The sequence below is a fragment of the Mus pahari genome, chromosome 11, assembly GCF_900095145.1.
Source record: "Mus pahari chromosome 11, PAHARI_EIJ_v1.1, whole genome shotgun sequence".
Classification (NCBI taxonomy): domain Eukaryota; kingdom Metazoa; phylum Chordata; class Mammalia; order Rodentia; family Muridae; genus Mus; species Mus pahari.
Window position 1 is genome coordinate 56,245,888 of NC_034600.1, and position 13,786 is coordinate 56,259,673.

At 36.8% G+C, this 13,786-nt stretch overlaps 1 protein-coding gene across 1 annotated transcript in view; it reads right to left on the reverse strand.

Moving 5' to 3' along the window:
* The window catches only part of Spef2 (sperm flagellar 2), a 166,963-nt gene that overhangs the window by 56,570 nt on the left and 96,607 nt on the right, over positions 1-13,786 (reverse strand). The window contains exons 21-23 of the mRNA XM_021208381.1: positions 9,135-9,286; positions 5,825-5,952; positions 5,606-5,744 (exon numbers count right to left, since the gene is read on the reverse strand). Coding sequence (XP_021064040.1) covers positions 5,606-5,744; positions 5,825-5,952; positions 9,135-9,286 — 419 coding nt within the window. The remainder of the gene's footprint in view (positions 1-5,605; positions 5,745-5,824; positions 5,953-9,134; positions 9,287-13,786) is intronic.

Below are 13,786 nucleotides of genomic sequence, written 5' to 3' on the forward strand. Positions count from 1 at the left end.
CAGTAAAGAACATCCCTTCATGGCCTCTGCATCCGTTCCTGCTTTCTGACCTGCTTGAGTTCCAGTCCTGACTTCTTCGGTGATGAACAGCAGTATGGAAGTGTAAGCCAAATAAACCCTTTCCTCCCCAACTTGCTTCTTGGTCATGATGTTTGTGCAGGAATAGAAACCCTGACTAAGACAGTGAGTATTTAGAAATGATGGTTGCTGTACTATATGGTCAGTGTGTCAAAATCTGTTGCATGGGAAGAGGATAGAGGTGTCTGTGCTACAGTAGTCTCAATGTTTCACTTTCAAAGACCGCCTATTCACAAAACGCAAAAATATAAAAAGGAAGAACTGAGTGTTCAACTAACATTCCCTATATCACTTTAAAAAACGGATGTGAAGCCTGGCGTGGTGAGACGTCTTTCTTATGCCCAGCCCTTGGGAGGCAGAGGCAGGTGGGACTGAGTTTGAGGCCAGCCTCGTTTACAGAGTTCCAGGATAGCCAGGGCTGCACAGAGAAACCCTGTCTCCAAAATAAACAAATGGATGTACGTTAGCCTTATCCCAAACCTAACTTTAATCATTCATAGGCATGAAAGGAAAGCACATTTTGATTAGGCTTCACAATTTTCTTTACTGTGTGATCCTGCTGAGAATCCACTGTTTAAAAGTCTTACAGTATTTTTGATGAGGCTTATTATGTCCAAACATATTGAACCTTTCTCAAGTAGAAACCGTACTTGGTTCCTAGCTTCCTTGGAGGAGCAATTTGGTGAGGAGTTCCATGTATATATTCTAATAACAAACGCTTACTCAGAGGAATACGTGTTGGCTTGTTCCCACTTTGCTCTTCCTGTCAGCAATGCCTTTGTCTATATACAGGTTGATATTTTAATTTTAATATTTAAATTTCATATTTGCTAATTAGTCAAGGTTTGTTTTTATTCTCATTAATTTTGTTCTCCTTTTCTCAAATTTAACTTCTATATTCTTTTTGAAATTATATTGATTTATATTCTTTCATGTATACAGAAAAACAATCAAACAATGTAAATAAATTCACTAAGCACAAACGTGTGTCTATGTAATCTAATTCTGACATCATTCAGGATCAGCTTAAAATATCTGCCTAGCTTTCTGTAAACACTAAAATGAGATTCCTATCGTGGTTTTATATTTTAAATATTAAAAGTAAATTGTGAAGTTGTAAAGAAATGGTAAAAATAATGGTGAAGTTATATTTATTCCTAGATTGAAGTCTTTTTAAATTGGCCATTACTGACAATATAATAAAAATTTCTAAATTAATTATGTGAACATTAAAAACTTTCTGCATAAAAACTCACTTCAAAGAAGCCAACATCAAACTTGCAATATATTTATAATATGAATGAATGGTTTTATCCATAATATATATGACTTAAATAAAACATTAAAATAATTGAGTAAAAGATTGTATATTTGTCTAAGATCTTTGAGACATTGAAAACTTACAAACTTTTATTTTCAATTTAACTTAAAAATTAACAAAAGAGAGATCAATTTTACTTTAAACAACAGGTTATAGGAATGCATCTCATACTAGTTATATAATATATTTTAAATTTTGGCAAGTTAATGGGTAAAAATTAAATGTTTTCTTAAAATTAGCCCAAGAAAACTGCTAATTAATAATGTTAATCATTATTAATGATGTCAATATGTATATAGCTGGTTGAAATGTTATTATATAATTTTATATTAAATTGACACAAAATTATATATTAAAATTGGCCTATAAAATTTGTTAGTGAAATATGATTAATAATAGAAATTTTGATTAATAATAGAAACCTCTTCAACAAATTATAATAACATTCACTAGCCATACCACTTACTCATAGAATTGTTGCTGTAGATGAATTTTTATTCACCCAAAGAAAACATTTTGTATTGATGAATAAAAATGTTGGAAAGCTATGTATGTGCAGTGTACCATTTTTTGAAAATACTTAGGAATGGTTAAAGTGTATTTGCATTTACCTAGGGAATAACTATAGCTAATATTGGTAGGGATTATGAACTTGGTCATTTTAAGTCTAATTTATACTCATGATTTAATTTATCTACAATAACCATGTGGTGTATTTGGATTTTAAAAAGGAATAAATAATAAATCCAGACTACTAAATTTCCCCATTTTCTGCCAACAACTATCTACTATAAGAAAGAGACTTTAAGGCTGGCTCTATGAGAGGTGGGAAAGAGACAAAAGGCAGTTGTGGGATTTACTTGGATACATTATTTTGAGAAATGCTTAAGGACAAGTAATAGTTGAACATCTCTTAGGTGAAAGCTTCTGGCACCACCCTGTCATCCAGGCCACCAGGCTGCCTTGCTGTTTTTGTGAGAGATGGCGACTGGTTTCCCAACTGGTCTTCTTGACCTTTACTTCACTACAGGAGCATTTAAAACCATAGTATCTAGGTTTCCTGTCTTTCCTATAAAGTGATCTAAGACCTTAGGTCATATGGTGCCCTAAAATCTCTCTGCCCTCATCAGTAACCTCTCACTTAAATTCACTTTGCTCTCCAGTCCTTGAGATTCTACATGCACATCAAGACTTGTGATCTCTATGCCTTTGTTCTCCTCTATGACTGATTAACCTTTCTCTTTGCATGCATGGAGTTCACTCCAGCATTCTGGCTCTCAGTCCATTGAAATATCTTCTAAGAAGGGTTTCCACATCCACAACAAGCAAATTAGTTACAGAGATGCTTCAACCTCTTGCCTCTTTTCTTGATGCCATCATAGACTTAAAGACAAACAAACATAATAACACACTCACCTTACATTTACTGGTTTTTGATTATTCTGTCTAGATAGATAATCCACAACAGAAGTAAGGATACACAGCCCAGGTTAGTAAACTAATTAGTTTATCATGGTTACTTAAAGGGGTATGGGGGTTACTTACAGAAGTTTAAATGACTCAAAGCTTATCAAGCACAGGCCATGACTCAAAAAACCTGAAAGCCTGAAGCTCACTGCAAAACTTGCAAATAGCTTGATGGATTAAAGAATGTCTCTTCCAGGTGGTTCAAGTACTCTCTGCCTCTTTTAGGCAATTTGGCTTGTTGGAACATCTTCTCAGAAGTATGACTAATCTACCTGTCCCATGTTGGAAGTGCTTTTCAATAGTCTTTTGTGCTTATATAAGCTTGGGGATCCAGTGGTCCAATGTATCTGGTCAGTTTTGGGAACTTCTTTTAACCAATATTAATTGTTGTTTAAGAATTTCATACAACATATTTTAATCATATTCACCTCAACTCCTCTCATAACTCCTTCAGGATTAAACCCCTCACTGCCCTAACTCCCACAATTTCAATTATTCTTTTATTAATTTTAATATGTGTTGTCTAAATGCTTCTGGGTGTGGCCCATCCCTGGAGCATGTTCAAAGTACCAGGAATCATAGTCCTAAAGAAAACGGGTTTTCTCTCATCCCAAAGCCTTCAACTGTCCCTAGACATTTCCTTTGGGGTAGGAACTCTTGAGCCTTGATTCCATGCTAGAATTTTGATTGGCTTGATCTTGCAGAGGTCTTGTAGAGTCTACTAGAACTGCTATGAGATCTGCGTGGAGAAGTACTGTCATGTCCAGAAACTACTATTTTGTTCTTGTCCTCCTCGACCTCTTTCTTTCACAGTCTTTCTACAATCTCTTCTGCAATAGAGCCCATGTCAGTGGATAATGCTGTGATATAGATATCTTGCTGATTGTTGAGGACCACGAAGTCCTCGTCTGCACTTGGACCATTTATAGGTTTCCTTTCTAGACAATATCTACTATACAAAGAAATTGATCTGATCTGAGAGCACGACAGATCAATGGGTAGAGAGACATGAATTTACAGAGTGGTTTGATACTATGCCCATTAAGTAACATAATAGTGGTAGGTTTGGCCTTATCACTTCTGATTCCCTAACTATGGTGTTTTTGTCCAAATTTGTAGTACCAAGCATGTATTTCCTAGTACAGAGTGAGCTTTAACTTTAATCAGAAAGTAGCTGGTTACCTCATAATATTTATTCCATTATTATTATATCTATGTACATTTCTTTCCATACCAAGCATTAATATAGCTCACATAGTTGGCAGCTGGATGAAATTTTTGATGACATTTTTCCTCCAGTAGTTCTTCCAAAGGGTCTTTTAGTATGAGAAGGGATAGCTTGAAGGGAGGAAGCTTCCTAGTCAATACTGACTTGATTTCTCTAGGTCCTATGACCAGGATGGCTGGTGTTTTCAGCAATAGGATCTTCTTGACAAGTACTGGTGTGTATCTAAGAGCAGTGGCAATAGCCTGTGTTATTTGGAGGGGGGGGTTATCTCTAAGACACATTAGTTTGAGGAACTTCTTGAATCTTCTGGGTTGTTTATTTGCTACATTAAATAAGCCTCCTTTTAGAATTTCCTGAGTCTTAAGGAGCTTACTTTCTCTATAAGATGAAATATTTCCCCTCCTTTATAACATCTTGGTTAGGTTTGCTTGTTTGAGGCAAGATATCACTATATAGCCTTAGATGATCTGAAGCTCACTGTGTAGACCAGGCTGACTTCAAATAGTCATAGGTCCACCTGCCTCTGCCTCCCAAGTCCTGGGTTGTATGTGCCACCACACCCAACCTAGAATACCCTGAGTACTAATCAGCTGCCTTCCAAGATCAAAAGTATCAACTCAGAGGAAGTGTCTATAAAAGATAATCACTATATTAATTTGCATAACAAATACATTGCCAAGCTCTATCCCAGTGTCCATTATGCGTTGAGAAAATATTAAAGCATTTATTATGTCCTCAGGACTAAGGTTTAACAGGTGAACAGTCTGTTACTCCAAAATATTTCCATGCTGGTAGCCAGGAGGCAGAATAGACATTTGGCTACATTTCCCTAGGAGTAGTGGCACACAACAAGATCATAATATTTGACTCTCATTAACTAACACATAAAATAGTTTCAAGGTATCCTTCTGCTGGTACAAGGGGGTGTGTTATCAATTTACACAGGAGAGATAAAGTCTGTAAAACTGAATAGGGCTTCTTGTGCACCAGAAGCCCTTACTTAAAACATCAAGGTCACAAACTCACAAAATCTACCTGCCTTCCAACTTCTAAGAATGTGTTTGATGGAGATAGGAAAATATGGAGGCTATGTCACTAGACCTCAAAATATATGGTCAATATAGACAAGTGTGGGTTATCCTCACTTTCCTTCTTATTGCTATTAGGCTATGTAAGTAGATTCAGGAGGGGGATATAATTACCACTAGGTATGTCCAGAACTAGGCAGACCAACTGACATGAAGAGAGTATACAAGGCAGATATCAAGACTTCTCCTGCATGCCTGGGGTCAGCCCTTCTAAGAAGTGTGCCATCCACGTATTTTCAACCCCAAATGCAGAGCATTCACTGTAGTTACTAACTCGTGAAGTTACCTATAGCTGGCCCATAGTTCAAATTATTGTATTTCTAATCTACACTTCCATCCCTGAAGACAGAAAGGAGATGAAGGATACAGATGGAGAAATGAAACCATGATGACCCTATCCCAGAAGGTCACATCAGTCCTTACATTTACTCTTTGGTGTAGCTCAGCCTTTGTTTCCTCATCTTCCCACAGGTCTTCAGGCACAGAGTTGAAATCAGCCTGCCACTGAGATACAAAATCTTGCTTGTGATCTGGACGCCGTAGAAACTCCTGGAAACTTGTCCTGTAAGTAGGGGAGAGAAGAAGATGGGTCTTTGGTCTACCTAAACATGACTGAATGTCACCTTTGGGGGTTTTCCTTACCTAGTCTCATATAAATAAGAAAGCACATTGTGCTGTCTTTCTCTGAGATGTCGAAGTACTGTTTTGATGTGGTTTATGTAGGATTTCTCTATCAGTTCCCAGTAAGGTACTAAAAATGAAGGGAGTTCCTGTTAAATAGTAAATCGCAGAGATCAGTGTTTAAAAATGAAAATTCTTGTGAGTAGCTGAGTCAAAAGAACACATGTTATCAAGATCATGTCCCAACTGCTGCTACCTGGAGCACAGCTTCTAGGATGTCTTAGTCCTCATCTGTCTCTAGAAGATAATTCTTGTTCCAAATAATCAACATGTTCCAGAACAGACATTATTGTTCCAGAAACCCTTCCCTGGCTCAACCAGTTTGCAAGGTTACCCTTAGGTCTTTGGAAGTTTTGTCTTAGCATCCTGTACTGCAGTTGTTAGAATATGGGTAACACTGATTCTGTTTGTCTGTACTCTATTTTAGAATAACAGCCCTGTTTAGTCAGGGGTTATAGATGTCTTGATCAGAACTTTGATCAAGAAAACTTGATCGGTTTTTCCTTATAATCACATGAGGTCTGGGACTTAGGAAGACCTCAAAGACTATTGAGTGGATGAATGGATTTACTACACCTTGCCTCAGCTGGAAAATGACCATGTCTGGAGAATTCTGTGGGTTCCTCCTGTCAGGGTGGGGACAGGTGGCTATAGTTGCTTTTCACCAAGAGAGTCATTACTTCTCGTGAATACAGTTTGTGACTTAGAAAGTTTAACTTACTCTACCTTCCATTGTGCAAACAAGCAATCAAATAGGAAATCAATGCAAATGGAATAAAATTGAAAGTATATGTTATATTGAATGTAACCTTGCTATATAATCATCCCTCTTTTTTTTTAAAATATACAGTTATTTACCAAGGAGTCACACATGAGGCACTTATAAATTATCTGAGTTAATTTATTTCTGAATTATGAAATCCTAAATACTAGAGACTTTTAAATAACTCCCAATCTCATTGATACATTGAACATAACGTTTCACACAGACCCCCTCTGCTGTCACACAAACTATGTCAATGGATATAGTGTTTCCCTTGTGAGTAGAAATTATTTTCGTGTATTTTCCACATCTTCGTCTTCCATGTGGCTTTGGAGAAGAAGAAAAGACCATTTGATAAATGGACCCACCCTAGGACCCAGTATTGCTGGTGAAGACAGCTACACTGCAATGAGAATTGATGTAAGCTGTTCTATCGTTACCTACCTGCCTTACCATGTATCCATCAGGGTTTACCCAAGTGAACCACTGAGAAGATGGTCACTCTACATACCAATGCTTTAGGGAAAAGGCATTTTACAGTGAATAATCAGAGTTCCCTGGCAGTGTATAAAATACTAATTCAGGTGCTAACTTCAACGCAGAGACAGAGGGGATGTTTTGTTTTGATGAGTTCTGGAAGACCTTTGTTTTGGCAGCTTGGGAAGGGTTATCAGTGAGAGAAAGGGAAATGTGGACAAAGGCTATGGTGAGCAGAAAGAGGAGTAGGTGCAAGGGCCCTATGGTTAGGTTTGTGTCTGCCTATTTAGAGGTAGTGCTAGTTGCAGCGTGTAAAGGACTTTCCAGAACAGAGACAGCATTCAAGATGATGATGACTCTGAGGGAAGATACACATGTATGTGTATGTATTGTGCATATGTATATACGTATTTTTGGGTTTTTTGACAGCTCTTGTGTATTGAAGTACAGAGACCATCTAACAAATATTTTATAAAGAGTGTAGCCTCATAATCACCATGTGAAGGTGAGATCGAGGACAAAGGAGTCAAATGACTTGTACCAGGACACAGAGCTGCTTGCTGACATGTCTGAGATTTGAACTTAAGTAGAATAACTGTAGCCTCTGTGTTTAAAATGCCCCTCAGAGCTGGAAAGCACACCTTCCGGTTTCTCTCTCTGAATTGTGTTTTGAAAACAGGCTACCACAGGAAACTTGCTGAAGCACTTTCAAATGGTTTCTGCTAGCTAGAAGAAATATTGTAAAAATGAACACACTAAGATCTCGGAAGGCAGTAGTCGTGAGAGCCATGTGGATTGTTGAGCTCAGATCAAGAGCTTACTAAAGGGAACATTATTAGTATTTGGAGAAGGTGCTGCTTTCTGTCCTTGCCCTAAGAATTTACCTGAGGCCCAACTAAAAAACTATGGACTAAATGATTTCTTGGAGGAGATATCAATGAGATATCAGTGAGCCTAGCGCTCACTTTGCTGCATGGATATTAGGAATCACTCTTACACAGGTGTACAATGAGAAGAGGCAAGTGAACCAAAAAGAAATACAAAATGTACAGTTCCAATTCGAAGAGAAAAGGAATGTCACAGCCAAAGTTCATGCTTGAGATCAGGGCAAGTCCTGATGCTCACTGGGATCATGGGAAGGGTGCCCTTGGGATAGATCCACCCAACAAAGCGTCTAAGCTGCGGCTGTGGGGGTTGGGGGTGGGGTGGGGTGGGAAAGGTCTAAGTGATTTTCTGTTTTTAACATGCAACAAAAAAAGGAAAACATATGCAAATGTCATTCATGGAGGGCGGACTCCATCCCGAAAGGGCAGCCAAACTTGGAAGTGTCAGTCACACTCATATGGTTCTGGCTTTAGAGCAATGGAGGACACATAAGGAGTGAAGCTATGCTTAAGGACAATGACTGATGTGGGGCAGTAGGCAAGATGGCACTCCATGCATGCAAGTTTTGAGAGGGCAAGTAGCCCTGAGAGGCCATCAAACAAAGCTTCGTGAAAGTGAATCTTGAGCTGTGTTGGGGACCACAAAGTGTTAAGAGGAGCCAGTTTTGGCTGCAGGGTATCTGGCTAATAGCCAAAATACATAAAAAGTACAGTTATTGAAAATTGAGAGAGCTGGGCGTGGTGGCGCACGCCTTTAATCTCAGCATCTGAAAATCTTTTTTGGTGCCAGGATTATGTAAATATTTATCAAAAAGCTGAGGTAAGCCTGGAATGGCAGCTTACTGGCAGAGGGGTAAAAGATCAGAGATTTAGTCCACCTTATGGAAGCACTCGGGAGGCAGAGGCAGGTGAATTTCTGAGTTTGAGGCCAGCCTGGTCTACAAAAGTGAGTTCCAGGACAGCTAGGGCTACACAGAGAAACCTTGTCTCAAAAAAACAAAACAAAACAAAACAAAACAAAAAAACGAACAACAAAACAAAACAAAACAAAAAACAAACAAACAANCAAAAAAACAAAACAAAACAAAAAAAAACCCTCGATGTTCAGAGTAAATGATTCTACTAGTTTGATTCTAAGGTGTCATACCTCAGGTATAGGCTCATTCACATAGACCCGTTCTTCTGTTCCTGACTTAGATGATGGTGGTGCTGTTGTTGGTGTGGGTGATACTTCTGCTGAGCCAACGGGTGATTTCTTTACTGAAACTTTGCCTCCTTGTGCTTTTCCTTTAGGAGAAACTTAAACATGCATATTAAATCATACTAGCACAAGAAGGTGAGCCAGATAGGTTTCTGAGGATGACAAAGGCCATGATCATTCTGGGATTCAGGCAACCTATTACTCATTCATTTAACTTCTTCAGGCAACTAACTCAAAGATAAAGACAAAATGCCTTGTTTGCTGTAGTTCCTGCATTAGCCAATACTATATGATGACAACAACTACTACTACACTAATACTATGACTTATTTTGTAATTTGAAAGAATACAGCAACTCGCATCTGTTTGGCTATTAGTTTGGGTACTTTGCTCATGGCTTGTTTTTCTAACCATGTGTGGCTCTTATAAAATGTAGGATTTACAAGAGAGCGTGTTTAATTTCCTATTGTAGAAACTGGCAAATTAAATTCCTTATGCCTCACGAGAAAGAGGGCGTCTTCTTTGTGCCTCTCGGGGCCAAGAGCAGAAGTTAGAGAAGGATCATCTTGAAGGGTTAACCAGAGGAGGGAAGTTATAGATGGGACACATGAGAGAAGAGATGACTGAAGTGTGGGAACCTTTTCATATTCCCTATAGGTTGAAAAGGATTTCTAAAAATGATGTTATTTCTTGCTCTGGTCAGATTTAAATTTAAGCCTAGAAAAATCAAGAAGGGAGGGAAGAAGGCATCGAGAGAGGTAGAAATAGAAGCAAAAAAATCTAAGCATAAGGGGACAGAGTAGATGGTAAGAAGGCAAGAGGGCAGGGAGGAGGAAGATGGCCTCTATGTCCTACTTTAGAATCTGAATAGGAAACATACTTCTTCTTTCCCAGGGAAGAGGGCAACCGAGACCTGTTGCAAGCTTTCCTTATATTATGAGCACAGACATACTGTGAAAGGATCAATTTTTTTTTTCTTTAAAAGATCGCTCAGGCTAAATTGCGCCTTCCTTCAGATTAATTGTTGAAAATTGTGTGTGCAGTTTGAAGATGACTTAACTAAAGCACTTTCTTTCTCACAAACACTATTCTAGTGGGGAAAATTTAGTGATGCTCTTTAGATATATTTAATTCTATGCTAATTAAAATGCATGTTTTTATTAGATATTTTCTTTATTTACATTTCAAATGTTATCACCTTTCTGGTTTCCCCTCCCCGAACCCCCTATACCATCCCTCCTCCCAGTTTTTAAGTAAAGAAGATATTAACAACTATGACTTTTGGGTAGTTCAGGTGATTTCTCCACATACAATTAAACCAATGACTATACACCTGCAGACTAGCAAAAAACATTCATTATTGAACATCCATTTTTTCTGTACGATTCTTCACTGTTCATTGTGATCTGTGATGATTTTAAGATAGTGTTTTCTAAGCAGAATTTTCAAAACAAACAAGCATAATGATAGATTGAGGACTTGAATAAGCTTCCCCCCTTCTTTTAAAAATATTTTCTTCATTTAGTGAAAACTAGGAAAGATAGAATTGTTTTTGGATCACCATGCTTTGAGACTATATTAGATGTATATAATATTTAGCAAAGAAAATCCTTAGAGAAGGAGATTTAATGGGAAAATAAGCATATCTATAGCTCAATTAGTGAAAGAATTCCTTTTAAACAAAAACTTTTATTAGCTATTTAAGTTTAATGAAGAAATTCATTTGAAGTCTTCAGGATCTATGGTGAGATCATTAACTCCTTGCCATAGCCATTCTTTATGGGTAAAAGTTTGAAGAAAAACTCATCTTTCGTACATTCTTACACATTGGTTTTAAGAAATTTTTGTTTAGTAATGCTAACTTGATAGCCTCCTAACTGGCTATCCAGTTAGAATAACAGTCCCAAGTGTTCAGCCCTCAAAACATTCTCATTATGTTAAGATCAATTTACAAATTAAAATGAGTCATAGAGAGAACTTCAGTTTTCAGGCAAAGTAATAGATCAATGTTAAAAGTAAAGATACACTTAGGTAAAAATGAAATGACAGAGTAATATGCTTGAGAACAATAAACAACTAACTAAATTAACAATAAATAACAGAAAAGTACAAATAGTGGTGATTTAGTAAAGAGCTGAGTAATTAAAAGTCAGACATTTAAAACAAAATTTAAAAACAGAATGTAAATAAGTAATTGTAGGAAATGAGTGAATGGCATTGACTGATGGGAAGGGAACCTTCAATCGAAGCACTTTCTAATTAAATTAGCATTTCTTGGGGTGGGGGCTTGGAGCTGTCATTTGTTGGAAAGAGGCAAACAGATTCTGACGTATATATTTTGAAGTAAGAGGTTTATTATAATTATAATAATAATAATTATTATTATTTATAACTTTTTAGTTTTAAAATATTCTCTGTGGGTATCTGACTTAATTAGTATTTTTATTAGTTGAAGTAAAAATATTGGTTAACAATAGTTACTTGCATATTTCTTAATTTTAGCTGTGTTCAGCAAAAGCAACTTTTTGCTGACAGATACATATTGTTAATGGCTGACTGGGCTGCAAAGAACACCTGCCTAAGTTGAATCCCAGGTTGACTAAGCTGAGATGAACATTTTAGATTAGAGGTAGAGTAGACTGAAGAACACAACCAGGAGGATAGAGCCCCAGCTTTAGATGAAGAGTCAGGGATGGGACACACACCAACTCTGTGAGGAGAAGGGACTTTGGCAAAGCTCATGAAGGAATGTTCAGGGATTGAACACACACCAACTCTGTGGAGAAGGAACTTTGGTAAAGCTCATGAAGGAATGTTTTCGTTGTTCAGCATCCCAGGATTTGTACTGTTCATCATGGATTCAGATAGATTTAACTGGAAAGTGGTAAGCCTGATAATCTGAGAACATAAATGAAACCCACCTTTATTGCAATTATGCTTAGAATAAAAAAAAAAAAAACCTCTGTATATCAATTCTGCATCTACACTGAAATCCCTATATGCAAGGCTCAGGGGCTATCATGAAAGAGGGGGCAGAAAGATTATAAGACAAGCCCTAGAAGAACAAGACACAAGTTGTGAGACTGCTGTATACATAGTTCTGGGAAGATGTGCCCATGAAATCTCAGCAATATAGTAACCTGAACTAGACCTGAACAGCGATGACACCAGGTGACACGTTAATGTGGATGGAGAAATCCCACAAGACTACCCAGGTGAAGAGCTATAGACAAGGAATGGCTACTCTGAGAGGGAGAGTTAATTTCTCAAGGGATGAGCCTCATAACTGGTCATCTAGTTCCAAGTGGCCAGCCCTAAAACATATACATAAGAGAAATAGGAAATGGACTTTACAAGTCTTACGTATATATTTATGTGAATGTGTACTTGTAAAAATGACAAAGAAAAAGAAAAAAATATCAAAAATGAGGATATATATGGATCAATACTTAAAGCAGAGAAGTTAATGACTATAAACTGGAAGAATTCTGGTGAGGACAGAGGGAAGGGTGGAAATGATGTCGATACAGTAATTACCTATGAATTTTTGTAAAAATCAAAATTTAAATTGCAAGGTAAATAAAAGTATGGTAACGCTTATGTTTAAAAATTGAGAGAGGTCATGAGGAGATTGAGAAGTGAAGGTAGATATAATATGAGTTAAGGGTGAATAAGAGGAAAATATAAAATTCTCAAAGAATTACTAAAATATTATTGAAAAAGATTAAAGGACATATATTTGGGGAGAGGTGTTTTGGGGGCAGGGTGAGTTGGGAGGAAGGAATAAATATGAGTACTATTAACAATATTATGTATATGTGTAAAATGTAAAATATGTGTGAAATATAAAAATAAAAAGTAAATATTTTAAGATCAACATAAGCTTGAATGTTTACAATTTCTAAAGAAACTCAAAAGGTTTTTTCTAATACCCAGATGCTAGGAATGGGTCAGTGATGCTACTAGCAAGAAATAATAAATTTGAAGAAATAAGAAAAGAAGTGATAACACAACTTGTAAAAAGAGACTCTAAATATAACTGTGATAAAATGCTCCGAGAGATAAACAAAAAATTGTGCCCAGTGATAATGATACTAATTTCAAATATTAAGAAGTAAAATAGTGTAGCTTTCTATGTGAAATTAATACTCAAATAATAGCATGTCTATACTATTGCAAATAAAGGACTTGTAAGTCTGATTTAAAGTTCATGTTTAAAAAGATTTCATTTATTTATTTAATAATTTATTCATTCGTTTGTTTATTTAAGTAATTTCATGTATATGCTTAAATTGTCTGCATGTATGGAGTGTACTATATTCCTGTAGAGGACAGAAGATTTTCTGAAACCGGAGTTATGGGTGGTTGTGAGTCTCCGTGGTAGTGCTGGGAATGACACCAGGGTCCTCAGAAGGAAATGCAATCTAATCTCACGGGCCTCTAAAACGCACCTTTTAAGATATCATTTAAACTCATAAACTAGAAAACTAAAATCCAAAAGAGAAAGAAAGAAAGAAAGAAAGAAAGAAAGAAAGAAAGAAAGAAAGAAAGAAAGAAAGAAAGAAAGAAAGAAAGAAAGGAAGGAAGGAAGGAAGGAA